General features: G+C 50.1%; 1 protein-coding gene across 1 annotated transcript in view; it reads right to left on the minus strand.

Moving 5' to 3' along the window:
• Znf618 (zinc finger protein 618) overlaps window positions 1-18238 on the minus strand; it is a 112512-nt gene that overhangs the window by 15754 nt on the left and 78520 nt on the right. Inside the window, exons 11-14 of the mRNA XM_013513280.1 lie at window positions 10726-10965; window positions 7266-7349; window positions 5159-5203; window positions 4132-4209 (exon numbers count right to left, since the gene is read on the minus strand). Of these exons, the coding sequence (XP_013368734.1) occupies window positions 4132-4209; window positions 5159-5203; window positions 7266-7349; window positions 10726-10965 (447 nt within the window). The remainder of the gene's footprint in view (window positions 1-4131; window positions 4210-5158; window positions 5204-7265; window positions 7350-10725; window positions 10966-18238) is intronic.

Genomic DNA, 18238 nt, shown 5'->3' on the forward strand with positions numbered 1-18238 from the left:
ATCCCAAAGGTGGGAGCTGGGTAAACCTCAGGGATATTCTCCAGTTCTCATTCCTTCCAAAAGAACTTGGAATTGAGATTATTCAACTTAGTGTTAGATAACAATGTCTAGTATGGTTGATTCCAAAAATTGTTTTTGTCTGTATCTTAAAGACACTCCTTCTGGTAAACTGAGGTACTTAATAAAAGCTCTGTGAAGAGGTTTGAATGAGCTGAAATGACTCTGCATACATAGTGTAGCTAAACCTGTGTGCGCCCGCCCCAAGAATGGACGTCTGCAAAGCCCAGAGGCAAAGCTGGAGTCCTACCTGTTTTCTTGCAGAGGAAAGAGGGGAAAGCAGATACATCCCTAACCCAGAAATCAAAATAAAACATCTGAAACACTGTGGTCGTGCTGCCCCACGTGGAGAGCTCCACGCCCAACCTCATGTGATGGGTGGCAGTCCTAAGGCAGGTGCACTAAAGCGCTGTATGAAACCGGCTTCAGGTGATGTGTGTAAGGTGTTACAAGAAGCAAATATGAGTTTTGCATTTAGACCTGACTCTCAGCCCTGAGGTACCTCGTTATGGAATATATGCACATATCCTACAATTTGAAATACCTGAAATCCAAAACGCTTTTGGTCTCAAGCATTACAGATCAGAGATACTTAACCTGAACTTCCAGGTAATGGAAAAACAGGCCCCGCTCTGGTTGGGTCCTGCTGTGTCCATCAGCCCTCCACATTACTTGTGTCGTCTCTGTGACCCTCACCCACACTGCAGAGGCCCGATGAACCCACTTCACAGATGGGAAAATTGAAGCCTAGAGCAGCAAAGCACCTCCAAGAATTTTAGAAACCAGGTCTGGCCACCTCCCAAAACCTCAGATAGCAAGCTACCAACTTCATTTGCTACCTGGGAAGTCCCTGTGTCCCTCTTTCAGCTGTGGTCCACCTGGCTCGACTTTAATAAGGGGCTGCAAGAGAGGATGTCAGAGCGGGTCCTCTATGCTAATCTTCTTCCTGCATCACCCAGAGCCACGCAGGGTGGCTGATGAGGGCCTGCTTGGAATTCACCTCCAAGTTGGAATCCCAGTCTACTCATCACTGTGATTTCTGAACCCTGGGCAAGTTACTGTTTCTGTGGAGTTAATACAGGCATTTAACCCAGAGGACTGTTCTGAGAATTGAATGGTGACAGTGTATAAAACTCTTAGAACAGCACCTAGTACCAAGTTCTAATGATCTTGGATTGTTTTTATGGGCTGTGCAACTTTTAGCCAGTGATTTCTGAACTTCAGTTTTCTGAACTTCAGTTCTTCACCTGTATAAAGGGCATGAAAATGTGACCGTAATGGGCTTGTTGGAGGAGCTGATGAAATACCCCAGGTAAAGGCAGGCACTGCACCTCACATGTTGCAAGCGCTCACTAAATGTTGGCTATTATTAGTATCATTGTGGCCAAGGCACGCTCCTGAGCTGCTGCCAACTTTGCCCACAGTTCAGAAAGGAAGTTTATTAGCGTGAATTAGCCCGTGCCATTCAGCAGCCTCTTAATGAGATTGGTGTTATTCGAGGCTGATCCACCTTATCAGCGGAGCTGTGAACTGCTCAGCTCAGGACGCTTAATTTCTCTCCACGGAGCCAATCCTTTAATCCCGATTCAGGCTGGCTGGGATTCCGCCTGGCTTTTGGTTGGTTTGCTGTGGTGCATTCTCTGGCCGCGCTGGACCAGAACAAAGCAACCCACAGCTCCAGGGGAAATGAGTCCAGATGCCTGGAGAGGTGGGGCCACCTCAAGGCTCAGCCTCGATTTGCATCTTAATGGACGCTGTCCTCCATCTACCCAGGGGTGGGAAAACACTAGCAGCCTCTCTCCTCCCTAATTAGGGTTTAGCTTCCAGAAGCTGTCAGCAGGCAGGTGGAGTGTCAGGGCGTCAGAGTAGAGGGCTGAAGGCTGTGAGAGTCTCACTCAAGTGACACGTTCAGTCGGTGGTCCCCAACCACAGTGCCACTGACACTAGCCCAGGGTCGCTGGTCTCCCACGGGGGATAGTCTACACACCTGAGTGGGCATTCAGCGCCTTCCCCCCCAGGGGTGGCTGAGACCCTGGAAGCTGGTGTAAGGAAGGCAGCAGGAGATCTGGGGTCTGTGTGAGCTTGTTTTAGAGATGAAGACAAGGTTTCCCGGCTGAGGTCACCAAGGCACATCAATGGAGCGAACTAGGATTCCAGTATGCTGGGTGCCATTAGGAGCACAGCCCTGACTTTAGAGCTCATCAGAAATAAAAAAGACCCTTAAAAGTATCATATGAGTTAGTGCCCCGCATAGGTGCCTGATAAGTGTATGCTGAATAAATGAATGAACGAAGGGTACACTAATAAAACAGTAACGAACATTAAATAGGTTCTAGGACTATAATATTTTTGGTTTTTTTTTTTTTTTGTGACAGGGTCTCACTATGTAGCCCAGGCTGGCCTTGAACTTGCAGGATCCTCCTGCCTCAGCCTCCTGAGGGCTGGGATTACAGGTGTGTGCCACCACACCTGGCACTAGGACTGTAATTTTGTGCCTATTAGAACAGACCTGAAAGAGTAAGTGAAAGATCTATAAACCTTACAGGGTTACAAGTACCAGCAACAACAGTGGCAAAAGAAGTAAGGGCAGCTGCCAATTACTGAACCAGCATGTTGGGCTAAGCACTTCATTTCTATTTCTATTTCTAACACCTTGCATGTGGGTTCAACCCACAGTCCAGGGACCACTTGCCTCCCCCCTTTTTAAAAAAATGATAATAAAAAAATTTTTAAAAAGAAACTTCTGTTACCGTATTATGCACTAACTGTATTACGCATTTTATATGCAGCACAAGAGAGTTCTCTTCACTCTGTGGCCCACGTAAGCCAAAAGGCTGAATGCTCATGCAGGGATCACTGTAAGGGACAGGTGGAAGGACAGCTAGCTGCACCCTGCCGGGATTCGTATTTCATTTTGTAGAGTGTTAAGGTGTCCCTGAACAGTGGCTCTGAGTGTGTTTCAGCCATGGATCTAGGCTGGTGCACGGACTACTTCTTGCCCCTGGAATTTGAGTATCTGTGACAGGTGTTACTTGTGGTCTGAGGTGGTACAGAAATGTGCTGTCCTCACAGCCTCCCTGTCTCCCCAAGAACTAGACCCCCCCAGGGTAGGAAGGAGCTGGATCCCCAAGTCACTGTGGGGGAGCCTCCTAACCAGGCTGCTTGCACTGGGCTGTAATGTTAAGAAGAGGATGACGTGCATGTTAAACCACTGGGAATCTGGGGCTTTTCACCTTTATAACAAATAGTATCTCCCTTATGGAAACAGAAATTCTACCAGAAGTGGGGGCTGCCTGACCAAAGCCTGCAGCTAGAGATGGGAACATGTGCCAGGTAGGGAAGACAGACCAAGACCCGTACTATGTGGCCACAAAGTACAAGACAGGAAGGCTCCGAGAGTGCTGCACCTGGGTGCACAGCAGTGGTTCTCAGGGCAGTTCCTGGGCCAGCAGTGCCAGTACGGCCAAGGCCTTGTGATCAGAAGTGGAACCCTAGGCTTGCCCTGCACCTGGACAATCAGAAATTCAAGGTGGGGCCTAGAAACCTGCCCTGAAAAGCCTTCCTGGTGATGTAGACGTGCCCTGCTTTATGGACGAAGTGTCACAGTGCATGAAGTCTGTGTCCTGGGCCGGACTAATCCCAGCCTGCTGCAGGCTGTAGGCCTCTCCGTTCTCACATTCTGCCTCTGCTCACCTTGATCTTGGGTCACTCAGTTCCTGCCTGGCCCTTGGGCTCAAAGCAAGTGCACCAGTGTCAAGGATATCTCTTCAACTCCGACCCACCTAACTGCTCCCAAATGGCCTGAGCTGCACCCCCAGAGTGAAGATCACCCTGTTTCAGCTGACTGGGGCTCTCCACCTTGTGACCAGTTCCAGGACATTGCAAGGAGGGCGGGGCTCATCTCATCTCTTCCACTTGCAGGAACTGAGGTGGGGTAAGGAAGAGAAGCTGCCTGCCCATCCGGCTGCTGTGCCCCCGACTGTCCCACCCTTCCATCCGCCTGACTCTTACCTGCACCTCCTGCCCAGCCGCTAAGCCCTTCCCTGCACTGCCTGCCCGGCCGCTGCCCCTCACCTGCATGCGACTGCATGTGCTCCAGCAGGTTGTTGTAGAACTGGAACTGTATCCCACAGGCGCCGCAGGTGTAGGGCTCTGGGGAAACGAGGCAGCAGGTGAGGCATGGCACAAGTCCCAAGGTCTTTCTGCCAGGCTGCAGGCAGGTTTGGGAAGCAGGAACCCAAATGCACCTGGGTCTCTGTACTTGGGGCTCTGGGCCCAGCCTGTCTGCTCCCCTGCCACTAAACCAGCGAGGGAGAGGCTAGGGGAGGAAGGAGATATGGAGAGAGGAAGACATGCAGACAGAAGCCGGTCAACTCCATGGAGCAGTTCGTTATTGAGTGCTTACTGAGTGCCAGGCGCTGGGGAGGGTCTTGGGAGGATGGTTTCCACGGATCAGGAGCTCTCTTAGGGCACAGACTACAGCCCCTTGGTTTCAAAGGGACCAGCAGAGGTGGCCTTTGAATGGCTGAATGAAGGAATGAATGAATGGACAAAACACAAGGTGACAAACACACAGGAAGTAAAGGGAGTGAAAAGGAAGAAAGAGAAAAGAGAAGAGGTGGAGAAAGCCATAGTGAAGCAGGAAGAGAGGACGGTAAGACGGGCGAGTGAAGGAGGGCAGGAGGTGGACAGAGGCATGGAGGGAGGGTGGAACAAGGCTGCACTGCCAGATCTGCGTCCCCAACACTCTCATTAGTGCCTGGAGGGCAAGAGAAAGGAGAAGGGGAAGGAAGAAGAAAAGAGGGATGGAAAGAAGACTGCGGGAAGGAGAGGAAGGAGGACAGCTGAGATGGAATCGGAGAGGCGTCCTGAGGCTGTCCTGATGACTGGAGTCGGGAGACCTGTGCTCCCGCAGGGGCTAGGGTGGTGACAGGTGCAGCCCTACCCCTATCCACACTCTTCCACCCACCTGGGTCCTGGCCTGCTGCAGCTGCCCCAGCTGCCTGGTCTGCACACCCTGGCCGGGGCCCTGGGGAGGCCAGCTGAGTCTACTCCCTGCCCTGCCTTGCCCTCTCCAGCCCCCCACGGGACCGCCACTTACTCTGCAGGAGAGGGAAGGGATTGGAAATCAGGGGACTTGCAGTTTCTGCAAAAGAGAAACAGTTTAGCTAAGTCTCTTCCAGTTCTGCTGTTCTGTGATTCTCATGATTTCTCTTCTTAACCAGTGAGGCAGCTGGGGCTCGCGGCAGAGCAGGGAGCACCTGCCAGCCCCACTCACAGTCTGGAGGGGTAGGAAAGCTTGCGGGAGGCTGGCATGGAGGTCACATCCTTCAGAGAATGCAGGCTTCCCGTGGGTGCTGGGACCCCTGGGCAGGGCAAGATCAGGCAGGGCCATTCCTCTGGACGCCCTCAATGACACTGAAGCCATAGGAGTCCCACAGACAGAATGTCCATGTGTCCCACTCACTTTGGGACAGGCACTGCTTCCAGGTGGGAACGTTTGGTGCTAATCACCAGAGCAGCCCCAGGGGGCTGCTGAGCTTCTCAAGGCTGCTGCTGGCTCACACCCCATGCTCCACCTCTGCCTGGCATTGTCAGTGTCATGCAGGCAGCAAAGTGGGGCCACACAGAGTAGCTGGGAAGTCCAGCCTTCACCACATTCACTATTTACAATCTGGGGGACTTGGGGGTACAACTGACCTCTCCTGAGCCTCAGTTTCCTCATCCGAAAAGTGGGGATAACAGTAACACTGCCCTCAACACAGTCGTGGGAAGCATGAAAACAGGTAAGACACATAGAGCTCTGAACACACACCAGGCACATAGTAAGCGCTCAATAAACGACGGCTGCCTGAAGCAGCAGCACCTGACAGGGTCACTCCTGACTATGCATGTCAGCTCTGGTGGTAGGAGAGGCACAGGGGTTACGGCACAGATTGGCTGGGAGCCCAGGGCACATCAGGACGCCTCAGTTCCAGTGTCCCCACTGCTACTTATTCCCGAATAGCCTCAGGTAATCACTCCACCTTAGGTCCACCCTTTGGAGGAGTTGGGGGAATTACACTGCTTAAAAGCCTCACCCCTTCCCCGGGGTACTCAACATCACTGAGTTTACAAAAAAACCCTAAACATTTAAAACCCCCGAACCTCCACCATTCAAGGCCCCTAACACCTGAGTGTGTAATCCGTGTGCTCATAACCACCTGTGGATTGAAGGACCAGAGGCGAAATTATGAGACTAACTCACCAGCTGTTGTGTGGTACAGCTGGGTTCAAACCTGGGCTTTTTTTTTTTTTTTTTTTAGTTTTTTTCTCCGGTACCAGGAACCGAACTCACAACCTTGCGCTTGCCAGGCAGGCGCTTTTGCCGCTGAGCTAAATCCCCAGCCCAAAACCTGGGCTTTGATGAAGTCAGGGCTGCTATTAGCAGGCAGAAACGGCCTCTAGAAGTCTGTGCTCCTGAAGAGCTCCTGAAGTCCCCGACGAGTGAGCCACGTTCACTACCTGTCTACACCCAGGCAGCACCCAGCTCCGTGGCTGGCACAGATCGGCACGTAACATTTGCAGAGTTCAATCCTACATGAGGGTGAGTGCACGCCTTATTTAATGCAACCACAGTGGCAGAATGCCTGTCCCCTCCGGCCCCTGGCTGTCACTATGCAGACCGGCTTGCTGGCCTTTCTCAGACACGGAGCTGCCAGGTTGAGCCAGGGTTCTGCATGAGGCAGCCATCAGGGGGCGCCAAACACCACCAGGAAACCTCAGGCAAAGTGATTTGAGTTGCAGGGACTGGAAGGAAATCTTTGTTCCAAAGGTCCCAGGCCCAAATTGGGGCCAGAACTTGGGACATCCGGGTCTGAGGTCTCCCTACCGCACCCCCTTTGCCTCTCCTGGGAAGAAATCAGCTGGGATGTTAAAATATAGCAATGGCTCTATCCGGCCAAACATCCAGGGCAGAGCTGAGCAGACGCTGTGGGTTTGGGGAAGGAGTTCCTCTCTCCATGGGGAAGATAAAGAGGAGCCACAGAGGGCATCCCGGGGTGAAAAGGCCCTCTGCGCTTCTGCCCGGCCCTGCTCTCCCTCTGCCTCCATACCCAGCCTCCACCCAACAAGACCCACCAGGTATAGGAGGTATAGGCAGCCCCAGCCCAGGGGCTGCCCGCCAATGCCACAGAAGGGGCAGCAGCCGCTATCGCAGACACACTCACCGCTGGAGTTCTGTGAACTGCTGTTGGTTTCTTCAAAGTGGTTTTGTGCTTTGCCTTCCACTCTCCGACTGAAAGCGCTTTCTGCTGGGTGGGGAACAGGACAGAGACAGAAAACCGTGCGGAGTGGTCAGTATGTGTTCTTGGGGAGGGGCCCTTGAGGCTGGGTGGATGCTGGGGGCTCTGCTGGGGAGGCAGCACAAGGAGGGGGGCCAGGACTTCAGGAAGGACCTCACAAGTACCTCGGGCACATATGAAGTGCTGGTACCTTGCCCATGCCCCAAGAGACCCTGCTGGTGGGGCCAGGAGGCCCAGGTATGGGGGTGACCTCTTCAAAGCCCCAGTGATGCAATCCAGCCAATATAGCAGACAGCAAAATGGGTGTCCCATCTTCAGCTCCTGGACACACATGAGAGACAAGTCATGTGACAAGGCCATCCTCTGCTCTTCTATTCCGCTCTCACAGCCCCACAAAGGGGCGGGGGGGCTGCAGCCTGTTCCTAGTGGCAGCTCTGACAGACCGAGGGGCAGGCAGCGACTGCAGCTCCATCAGGAGGGTGAAGCCTGGGTGGCAGGGAGGGCATCCTGGGATAAAAGGCACATGGAGGAGATCGCGGGCAGCCCTGCACCCCAGAAAGACCAGAGACTAGGGGAGGCAGTCTGGGCTCACTTGGGGAAAGGCAAAAGGACTGGCGCCCCCAGGTCTCTGCACCTCTGCTCGCTGGCTGGCACAGTCCTCTTGCTGGAAACCCCATGATGCACTGACAGCCCAGCCAAGCAGAAAGCCACAAATTTAGCTGCCCACCATCCCACAACCAGCAGAAAGTACTGAACAGAAAATCCAAGTTGGGAGGTAAGCTAGCTCTTCCAGGGTGCTCTTGGTACCACAGAGACGCCAGATGATCCAGGAGATGAGGACCCTGGGGATGTGCAGCTGACACACTCCCTTCCTTCCTTAAGAAGAAATGATTTGCACAAGATTATCATGGCTTGGAGAAGTTCCACCGGCAGAAGACTCATTTCACTTTATTTAATCCAACCTTCCCCAAACACATCAGAAGTCCCAGCAGAGCCCCATTTGAAAGACTGATTTTGTATTATTCCACAAAACGGGGATCTTGGGAACCCACTTTGGGCAATGCTGCTCTCAGCCTGTCCACCCTACTGAGAAAGGTAAGTGCTGACTGCAATTTCTGGGGCTCTGATAATCATAGGGATGATGGGAAAGGAAGCCAGCAGCGGCTGCTATGGGCCTGCTCATTCCCCTCGGCCATCCCAGTCCACAGGGCCTCCCACGGAGCGTCCTTCCTGGGAAGGCTGCTGCTGACATTGAGCTCAACACTGCCTTCAAGTCTAACTTAGGATGCCTGGGCTGAGTGCTGTAAGACAACATGTACAGGTGAGCCAAGATGGCCCTTGGTAGGGAGAGGTCTCACGCCTGGGCACCTGTTATGTGCCAGGCACTGGTTCAAACACTGAACAGCCATGGGCTCCCTTAGTCCTCCCAAAAGCCCCAAGGCTAAACTCTTATTCTCATTTTCCATGTGAAAAAGCAGGACAGAGTGAGGTTGCCAAGTTCTCAGGTATACTCCAGCACTGTAAGATGGCAGCGTGAGATTCACTCCGGGGGCACATGCTCTGCGGAAGGAAGGGATTCCCTTCACCTTAAATTCTCATGTCTGCAGGGCAATGGGTACCTCCTTAGGCAAGAGTTTTGCTCCTACCAACATCTAGGTAGAATTTGGCACCACCAAATTGCTAGCTCTTACCAGGAGTCTCCTCCTGCTTAGCTGGTGATGTAAATTCCTTGCCGCAAAGGTGTGGGGCCCTGCAGGTGAAGCCTTGCACGCAGGCACGCTCACAGGCACAGAGGAAGAGCCACGTACTTCAGGATGATGGGGCCCATGACAACTTCTACCTCCAGCATGCACTGTTTCCCAGCCCCTGCCAGTTCCTGCTGCCAACCTGGTGCCCTCTGGCCTGCCCAGCTAGTAAATCCAGATGTAATCCCCACCACCAGTCTTCCAAGTCCCATCAACGCAGTCCCACAGCTTGTTAGAGGCTCTGTCGGAGACACCGAGGGCCATGAACTGCCCTGAGGGCCTCAGGGCCAGGATGATGAACTTGACTCCACAAAGCTCAAGAGTTGGAGCAAGATCTGTACGCCGTGACTCTGGTGAGACAATGTCAACCACCCCGAGACCGTGATGACCAGTCTGCTTCTTGCTAACTTGTGACTACCATTGCAAAACTGCAACTGTCATGCCATTGTCTTCCAGGCTGGCTGACTCTTCTCCTTTTGAGAGACCTAAGCGCAACAAACTATGCCTTTGCCTCCAATTAACCTCCTCAACCAAGGTCAAGAAAAGCATAGCTCATCACCCTGCCAGGTCATCAAATGAGCTCATTCACTTGAGGTCACCACTTGATCACTTGCATGTGTCATGGATGGTTCTCTGACGGTGCCCGGAAGTGCCAAGGGTGTCACATCACTCCATGCTATATCCCACAAATCCAGGCAATGGTCCAATGCTTGCTCCGTGCAAATGTGAATCCAAGGAATCCTGACAACTGGTACTCAGCACGCAACGGCCATCATCAGTGTTCCTGGAGGAAATGACCACTGGGGACTTTTTATTGCCTGTTCACCCTTCTGGAACCAGAGCCCTTTTCTCTGTGGACTCAGAAGATACAGAAGCTGGCATTCCCTTCCACCTGGGGCTCTCTCTCCTGCAGTCATTCCACACGGAGTGCTAGATGGGGGAGGCCAAGAGCTCAGAGCACCAGGCCCACCACTGCTTCATAGAGAGTGGCTTTGTGTTGAAATGAGTGAGTGTTCAGATTGGTTTTCTTAAAGGCAGAGGGTGCAGACTCATGCTAACGGGGTCCAGGCAGGCGACACAAATGGACGGACTGGGCTGGATGTACACAGACAACAGTGCGATCACAATGAGAAATGACACCTGCCATGGGCCCACTGTGGTGCAGAGGCAGTAGGGAGTGGTGGGGACTAGGGGAAACCAGACAGCACATGCCCTGTTAAAGGAGGCAGCCAATTGTTGCCCTGCAGGAACGTGGGCCCAGGAGCCAGATCTGACTTTCCAGTGTCAGCTAGAAATAAAAGGTTTTACATAAAATCTTCCAGTGTTCAAGGGCTGGCAGTTAGTTTGAGAAGTTTTTAGGCCTTGTAAAGGCCAAATAAAATAAGCCCAAGGGCATGATTTTGGGGAAAAATATTCTATTATTTTGCAGACCTTCTTTTACCACCCTCTGGTTTGGGGCAAGAGAACCTGGCTCATGGTCTCAGAGCTGGCCAGAGGTAGAGCTGGGTTCCAGATTTGTCCCAGAGCATGATGGGACCTCCACTCTTGCTCTTGCAGGGAACAAAGACTGGGCACAGTGGTGGCAGGTGCAGAGAAGGTGAGGGGTGGAGGAAGTGTGGGGTAATGCCGGCCATCGGTACCTGCGGTCGCCTTGCTCGCTGGAGATCCCGAATTTGGAGTGCGGAACGTCTGGGTTTGGGTGGCTGGAGGGGTGCGGTGCAAGAGCGTGGCGCATCGGACCACCGAGGCAGGAGCTTTTTTCCCCGACTGGTTCGTCTGGGTCTTCGCTGCCACGAAGCGTGGAGACGGGGTGACCTCTGGATGTGAGCACTCAGAGCCCGTGTCTGGATCGTCCGGTGGCTCCCACCCGGGGGCAGTACCTGAGAGGGTCACGCTCTCAGTCCCCAGGGACCCTCGAGGCCGCAGCGTAAGTGGCCTCTCAGACCACAGGTCCCTGAGCCTGGAGTTGGGACTTCTCCACCCAGCCTCTTTTTCCACAGAGAGCAAAGACTGGGAGTCTAGAACCTTCTCTAGCTCTTCCTCCACCGGTGTGAGCCGGACCACCAGCTCACACTCAGTTACCTGGAGGTCACTGACCAGCCCACTCTGTGAGTCACCTGTCACCCCGACCAGCCCAGTCTCTCGGTGTCTAAGACCTTGGCACGTGACCCACATCGAGGATGCCATTTTCTAGAATGTTGGCTTCCAGCCCTTTTGCTCCACAGGAAAGCTGGCTCAGAAGGAATGACAGAAAGGACACAGGCAGGGGTTGTGATGGGGTTGCCGGGGGGAAATGGAGGGGCCTGATGTCACACCTGTGATTGTAGAGAAAGGGGCTCTGTGGAACCCCCCCACTCACTCAGTGGACAGTGGCTGACAGGGTAGCTGAAATAAGTGGAGTCCCTTGGTACTCAGAGAAGCTCGTGTCACATGACCAAGGTGATTCTCCCTCAGCTGATTTTTCTGCAGAAGAATTCTGCAGTCACTGACTTGGTCGCCTGACTTGGCTTCCACCTCTGCCCATCTGGGCAGGCAACAGTGGCCTGAGCCCTCACCAGTGGGTTACACTCCTAAACTTGGCCTCTTCCACGTTAGATGGGAGAGGAAGGGCAGGAAAGGACCAGGCAGAGTGGAGAAGGGACTCCCTGGGTGTTGCTCACCAGGACAATCTACAACACACAGGAATTAGGAACTTCCCACGGGCACCATCTGTACACAGGGCCTGGCCACAGCAATGAGCTGTCCAGAAAAGGTCCTGGCTCCAGCTTCCTGCCTCTGGGGTGGTGATGAGATCTCCCAGGACAGCTCCCGTCCTGGATAGCACAGACACCATCTACTGCTCAGAGGCCCCGGGGAGAGAGGACCCCTAACCCTCCACCTCTCACCATGCCTGGCACTGAGGGGGAAGCACTGGCCCAAAGAAGCAGGATATTGGGCTTTGTCTGAGTCACACAGGCAGTGAGTGGCAGAAACAGGAAGCCATCAGGGTCCTGGGTCCGCAGTGCTGCGCACTGAGGGATGCACGGAGCATACCTCCACCTACTACAGGAGTAGCTAGAGGCAGCAGTGGGCAGTTCTATGGCCACAGCTCCCTTAAACAAGCCCGGCCCAGCCCAGAAGGAAACCCCAGGCTCAGTCTAGGGAGCACAGTGTCCCTCGCCACCCAAGTCCCTGCGCTCTGGACTCTCGCCTTCTGACCCAGGCCCTGGAGAGGTCTGGGTGGTGAAGGTACCTCCATTCTCCTTTCCCTCTCTCCGAGCCGAGGACCTCAGTGACCCCTAGGTCCATTCACAAGGATGGGTCCTCTAGCATTATCCCATTTCTTTTTAATCACAAAATGAATCCGAACATTCAGCACTCTGCTGGCGTCCAGAGTCCAGCTCTGATTTCTCCACTGTCTCTTTGTGTGAGGGACCAGGTTAGGGACCACGGCTGGAGGCTCACTCTCACAGAACCCTAACTGAAGCTGGAGTGAAGCCAGCCTCCCTCTGAAGTCCAGCTCCGACTTCCGGTCTTGCGCAGAGTACTTCCTCTCCTGGCCTCAGTTTCCCCAGTCTCACCCCACTGGTGAGAGTGGGCAGGCCCTGGCCGAGCAGGCAGCCCCACAGGGACTCTGTGAGATGCCCAGAAAGCCACAGGGACACCTGAGCGGAAACTGCTCCTCACGTGTAGGCAGCTGCTGCTCCTATTGCTTCGGAGATAAGGAAACCAAGTCCCAGACAGGTTAACAGGTTTCTTATGGGCACACAGGAAGCCAGTGCTGGGAGGAGACAGGGGCTCCAGTCTGCCAGCCAGCCAAGGGAGCCTTCGCCCTGGCCCCACCCATTCCAGGGATCTGGGCACAAGGACAGAGCACTCCTAACTGGCACTGTCCCTGAGGCCTGTCCCCACACCCACAGAACAATTTCTAGAGTACTCTCAGGATTGGACCTTTCCACTGTCAATTCCTGCTGTAAAAATCCTAGAATTCCTGGAGAGGGAGTCCCTTCTTTCCTTGTGGCAGGGATCTAGAGACACCCATGAAGCACTTGATATAAAAACCTGGGGGCACCACCGCTTTGCTTTAGTCACCTTACCGGGACTTGCCAGACTCTCCCACTTCCTCTCAGGCCTCTCCCATCTTTGCCTTCTCACCTGCAACACCTGCTCTCTTTCTAGCTCAGGGCCTTTGCACATTCTGCTCCCTCTGCCTGCAACATTCTTCCTTCAAACTCCCGACTGCCACCCCCGTATACTACACTTAGCACTTCCTTAGGGATCGCTCCCCAGTGCCAACTCCCCAACTGATCATCTGTTGGTCCCCTCTTCTCCTCCCTTCTCAGAGCTGATCACCTCCCCCACCAGTGACACATAGTGTGACCTTTTATCCATCTCTCTTTCCCAAATCACTTGTTTGGCGCCCTGTGCTCTGACTACCTGGCCTACCCTGAGCACTGTCTGTGGAGAAACGGCGGAGTTCGTCAATCAATGCATGAGTGGCCAGAAGAGTAAAACTCAGAATGCTGAAGAGCACGTCAAAGACGGGGGATGGGCTGGCTGCCCAAAGTGAGGTGTAGCTGTGCCATGAAGCTGTCTGACGCAGTACCCTCCTCTAGGCCCCCAGGGAGTAAGGCAGATAGGACCAGGCTCAGAGAGGTCTGGGCACCTCCTCAGGGTCACGCAGTGCACCTGGGCAGAGCGCTGCGTAACCATGGGGCTTAGTGAGATGAACTCAGGCTGCCTGGGCTGAGTGAGATGAACTCAGGCTCCCAACAACTCAAGTCCCTCAATAGTCTGCTTGTCCCAGTGGAACTGCTACCTAATCTCATACCAAGAGAGAAAGACTCCCAGGCAGCCTGGCTGTCTTCATGAGAAACACACAGGAGCTATTTACATTCAGGTATCTAGCAAATTAACAGCACTGTGTCTCTTCTTTCTGCAAAAAAAGAAAAAATCCGGGGAATGTAAGGATTTGAGAAATGTAACCAACTAACTGAGAGATGGAGGGCCTGGGGGGACTCTGAAATTCCCGAGGTGGAGGAAGGTGAATTCCAGGCCAATGGAATCAAGTGCTTAAAGGCTGGAGATGGGAAGGAATGGTAGATGTGGTGGAGGAGGCAACCAGGGAAGCCTTGCTTGAGGTTTCATTGTGAAATGAATGCGGAAGAATGTTCCCTTCTGGCCAAGACAGAGTAATTGGTAGAACCCCAGACCTCCTGCCACATGCAGCTTACAGCTGGGAAGAGACAACAGTTTCTAGGCCTTGGTCAATAGACGGTGCCAAACTGCAAGTCCTGAGAGAAGATATGAGCCCCATGGTCACGCAGCGCTCTGCCCAGATCGACCTCTAGGTCAGGTACAGCGGTGGCACCAGACAAAGAAAGTTGCCTCACCGAAGAGAGGAGACAGTGACCAGAGGTCAGGGCTTATGAGGTGGTTGGAATCTGCAGGGCAGAATAACAGAGAGAAAAGAACTGAGCAAAGAAAAGAACTCCAGAAATGTACAGCAAGGCCCCCTTGATGCCTCTGGCTGAGAGTTAAGTTGCATTAAGCATCGGCAAAGCTGAACAGGAAATGGCTAACAGAGGGAAGATTCAGAAGTTGCACAAGAGTAGAGATAGTCCAAGTTCACACCTGCCCAAGAGGAGAAACACTGCTGAAAACATCACACATTCAGCGGAAACCCAGGAAGAACAGATCTGAGAAGAGCTAATATAATCCTAGAATAAGAACTATTCTGGCCCTGCCCTAACACAGCTTAAAAGAGGTTTTTGGAGTATCAAGCTGATCTGCAAGTAAGTTTACTGCCTGCCAGAATAAAGGCAACACTTTGCAAAGAAAGAAAACAAAATCCAGTCAACATAGCATCCTGTGCAGCACAGATGAGCAATTATTTTTCACACGAGGCAGGACAGTGATTAATGATCAAGGGAAAAATACAGAAATGACAGGGTTGATGGAATCAGGAGACAGTATGCTCAGAGATTTGAAGGAGGACAGGAATGTGATGAAGAGAAAAAAAATGAAAGGTATGAAAAAAGTAGCCAAACAGAATTTATAGGAGTAAGTGTTATAGAAGAAAAGGTCAGTGAATTTGAAGTCAAGGCAATAGGATGGATCCAAACTGAAGCACAGAGGAAAGCAAGGCTGAAAAATGAACAGTTTCACTTGACCTGGAAACATTATCAAACACCTAACACACATACAATGAAAGCCTCAAAAGGGGACGAAAGAGAAATTAGGGAAGAAAAACATCTGAAGACATAGAGGCTAAAAATTTCCTAAATCTGATGAAAAATATAAAACCAGTGATCAAAGGAGCTCAGTGAACCTTAGAAACCATAAACATACCACAACCACATTGCTAAACACCAATATAATATGGAAATATTTAAAAGCAAGCAGACAAACAGACGTCAAATATAGAAGCAAAACAATCAGAATAACCCCTTCATTTCATCAGAAGCAACATAACATACAAGATAAAGGAATGATTTTTTTTTAAATGCTGAGAGAAAATGTTCTTAACCTAGAATGCCATATCCAGAAAAAAATCCTTCAAAAGAGAAGGTAAAACAAAACATTTTTCATTTCTGAGGTCTTTCATCAGTGGACCTACAATGTAAGAAATGCTCAAGAAAATTCCTGAACAGCATAGCGAATTTATTAATAGATGGAATTCAGATTTACATAAAGAAAACCAAAGCACAGAAAACAGTAAATGTGTAGGTAAACAGAAAAGGCAATTTCTAATTTCTCAAACACTTTAATCAAATAATTGACTATTTAAAGCTAAAATAGTGATTGTTAGGTATGTAACATATGTAGTTGTACCCATTAATAGCATAAAATATAGGAGGGTAGCAACTGGAAGTATTCTGTTGTAAGGCTCTTATATGAATGTGATGTGTTACAACATAAATTCATAGTAGACTATAATACATTAAAAATGTAGATAAACCATGGAGTGAAAAAAAGTTAACAGCAAAAAGTTAACAGGAAATTAAAAAATACTTGCATAATACTAAAGATGGCAAGAAAATAAGAGGAAAACTAAAATTAAGAACAAATGAGACAGAAAAAACACAAGATGGTAAACTGAAATCTAATAATAAAGTACGTTAAATGTAAATGGATTAAATTTGTTAATTAAAAGGCAAAGATTTTCAGAAGCAAGAACCAACTGCATGTAGACACTTCACATGTAAAACTACAAACTAAAAGAAAAGCATGAAAGGAGATATACCATGTGAACACCAATCCTAAGAAAGCTGTAATGGCTGTAGTATGAGTCAGGAAAGATTTTAGGAAGACAGATATTGCCAATGATAAAAGGTACTGTACAACTTTAAAAAGGGTTAGTTTTGTCAAGACATAATGATCTTACGTGTATGCATCTAAAGGTAATTTCAAACAAAATTAGTCAAAAAATGGCAGACCTAAAGGGGGAAACAGTGAAATCCACAATTATAGTTGAGGATTTTGACACTTCTCTCAGTACCTGATAAGACAATCACATTTGTTTTTGAAAAGTCGAGGAAGGGCACAGAGATCTGAACATTATTAACTGATTTCATCTGACACTAGAAGGTTAAGCTTTTTTTTTTTTTTTTTCAAGTGGACATGGAACACACAAGCAAGGGGGACAAAATGACAGGTCATAAAGCACATCTCAGTAAATTTCAAAGATTACAAGTCATGCAGCATATGTACTCTGACCACAATGGAATTAAATTAGAAATCAACTTTAAAAAGCTGAATAAATTCCCAAATATTTGCAAGTGGAATACAGTGTCTAATGCCTTCTTACAAAGAAAATCCCAGCCTTTATGGCTTCACTGTTGACTTCAACAGAACATTTATGGGAAGTATTACCAGTTCTATACAAGTTCTTCAGAAAACTGAAGAAGAAAATACACTTTCCAACATGATCAACTGAATTTCTTCACAATGAAAAGCATGTGCTCATCAGGAGGTACTGTATGGAAATCAATAGGCATGTCAGAGATTGGGATAAAATATCCACAGTACATACACCTGACAAAGGACCAGGACCTTCTGGAAAGTAGAAAGAACTTCTATAATTTAATAAGAAGATAATTCACCAAAAATGGGCAAGTGACTCAAAGGAACAATTTCCAAAACAAAATACACAATGGACAACAAGCAAACAGTGATGTCCAACATCATTAGTCATGAACAAAACAAAACCACAATGAGATATAACCACACGCTAGAATAGCTAGAATTAAACAAGCCAGTGTCACCAGACCCTAGTAAGGCCATGGATCAAGTGGAACTCTCAGACAGGGCTGGGAGGAATGGAAGACGCCATGGCCATTTTGGAAAATGGTGTGTCAGTTCTTTAAAAGTTAATAACCCAATAATTCTACTCTATACATATGTCTACAAAAAGCTTTTTGCAACTATTTTCATAGTAGCTTTATTTACAATAGCCTATAACTGGAAACAACTCAAAGGAGCAGGTAAAGGACAAAACAAAGTACAGTATACAGTTTGTATGCAATGTACACGACTGTATACAATTCATACAATGGAATACTGCTCAGAAATAAACATGAATTTGCATGACAGAAACAAGCAGGTACAAGAGTACACATTAGGAGTCCATTTATAAGAAGTTCTGCAGTTAGCCTGGGTCTTTCTGAATCTAGCCTAAGGCTTCCACGCTGTGTTTGACACACAGACACTTCTAAAGTTTCTAGACTTCAGTAACAGAGAGATTCATTCAACAAAGCAGATGCAGAAAAACGGAGAGCACAGCAGAAAGATAAAGACAACAAGGAACAGAGAATGAGAAGTAGACAGCCTTCCAGGAGAGAAGCACCGGGATATCAAGGAAGAAAGTAGGGTGCAGTTGACACCCCTTTCTACTGTGCCATCATGGCAGGTACAGAACAGCTTCATAGCAGAGCATGGACCTGGACCCTACCAGGAGGGCTTAAAGCCACATTTTGTCTCATCAACTCATGACTTACTTCTCTTACTCCAGGAAGTACAAAAGCAGCACTGAAGATCCTCTGCAAAGGTTGAGCTCAAGGCTGCAGGCTGGCTTTGTAAGCAATGCTAGAAATGCATGCTGGGTAGCATCCTCACACTAGGCAACAGGCAGGTGCTTCTTCATTGGAGTGCACTGGTGCACAGCTGCCCATG

This window comes from Chinchilla lanigera, unplaced genomic scaffold (assembly GCF_000276665.1).
Source record: "Chinchilla lanigera isolate Chin_1 unplaced genomic scaffold, ChiLan1.0 scaffold00018, whole genome shotgun sequence".
In the NCBI taxonomy this organism is placed as follows: domain Eukaryota; kingdom Metazoa; phylum Chordata; class Mammalia; order Rodentia; family Chinchillidae; genus Chinchilla; species Chinchilla lanigera.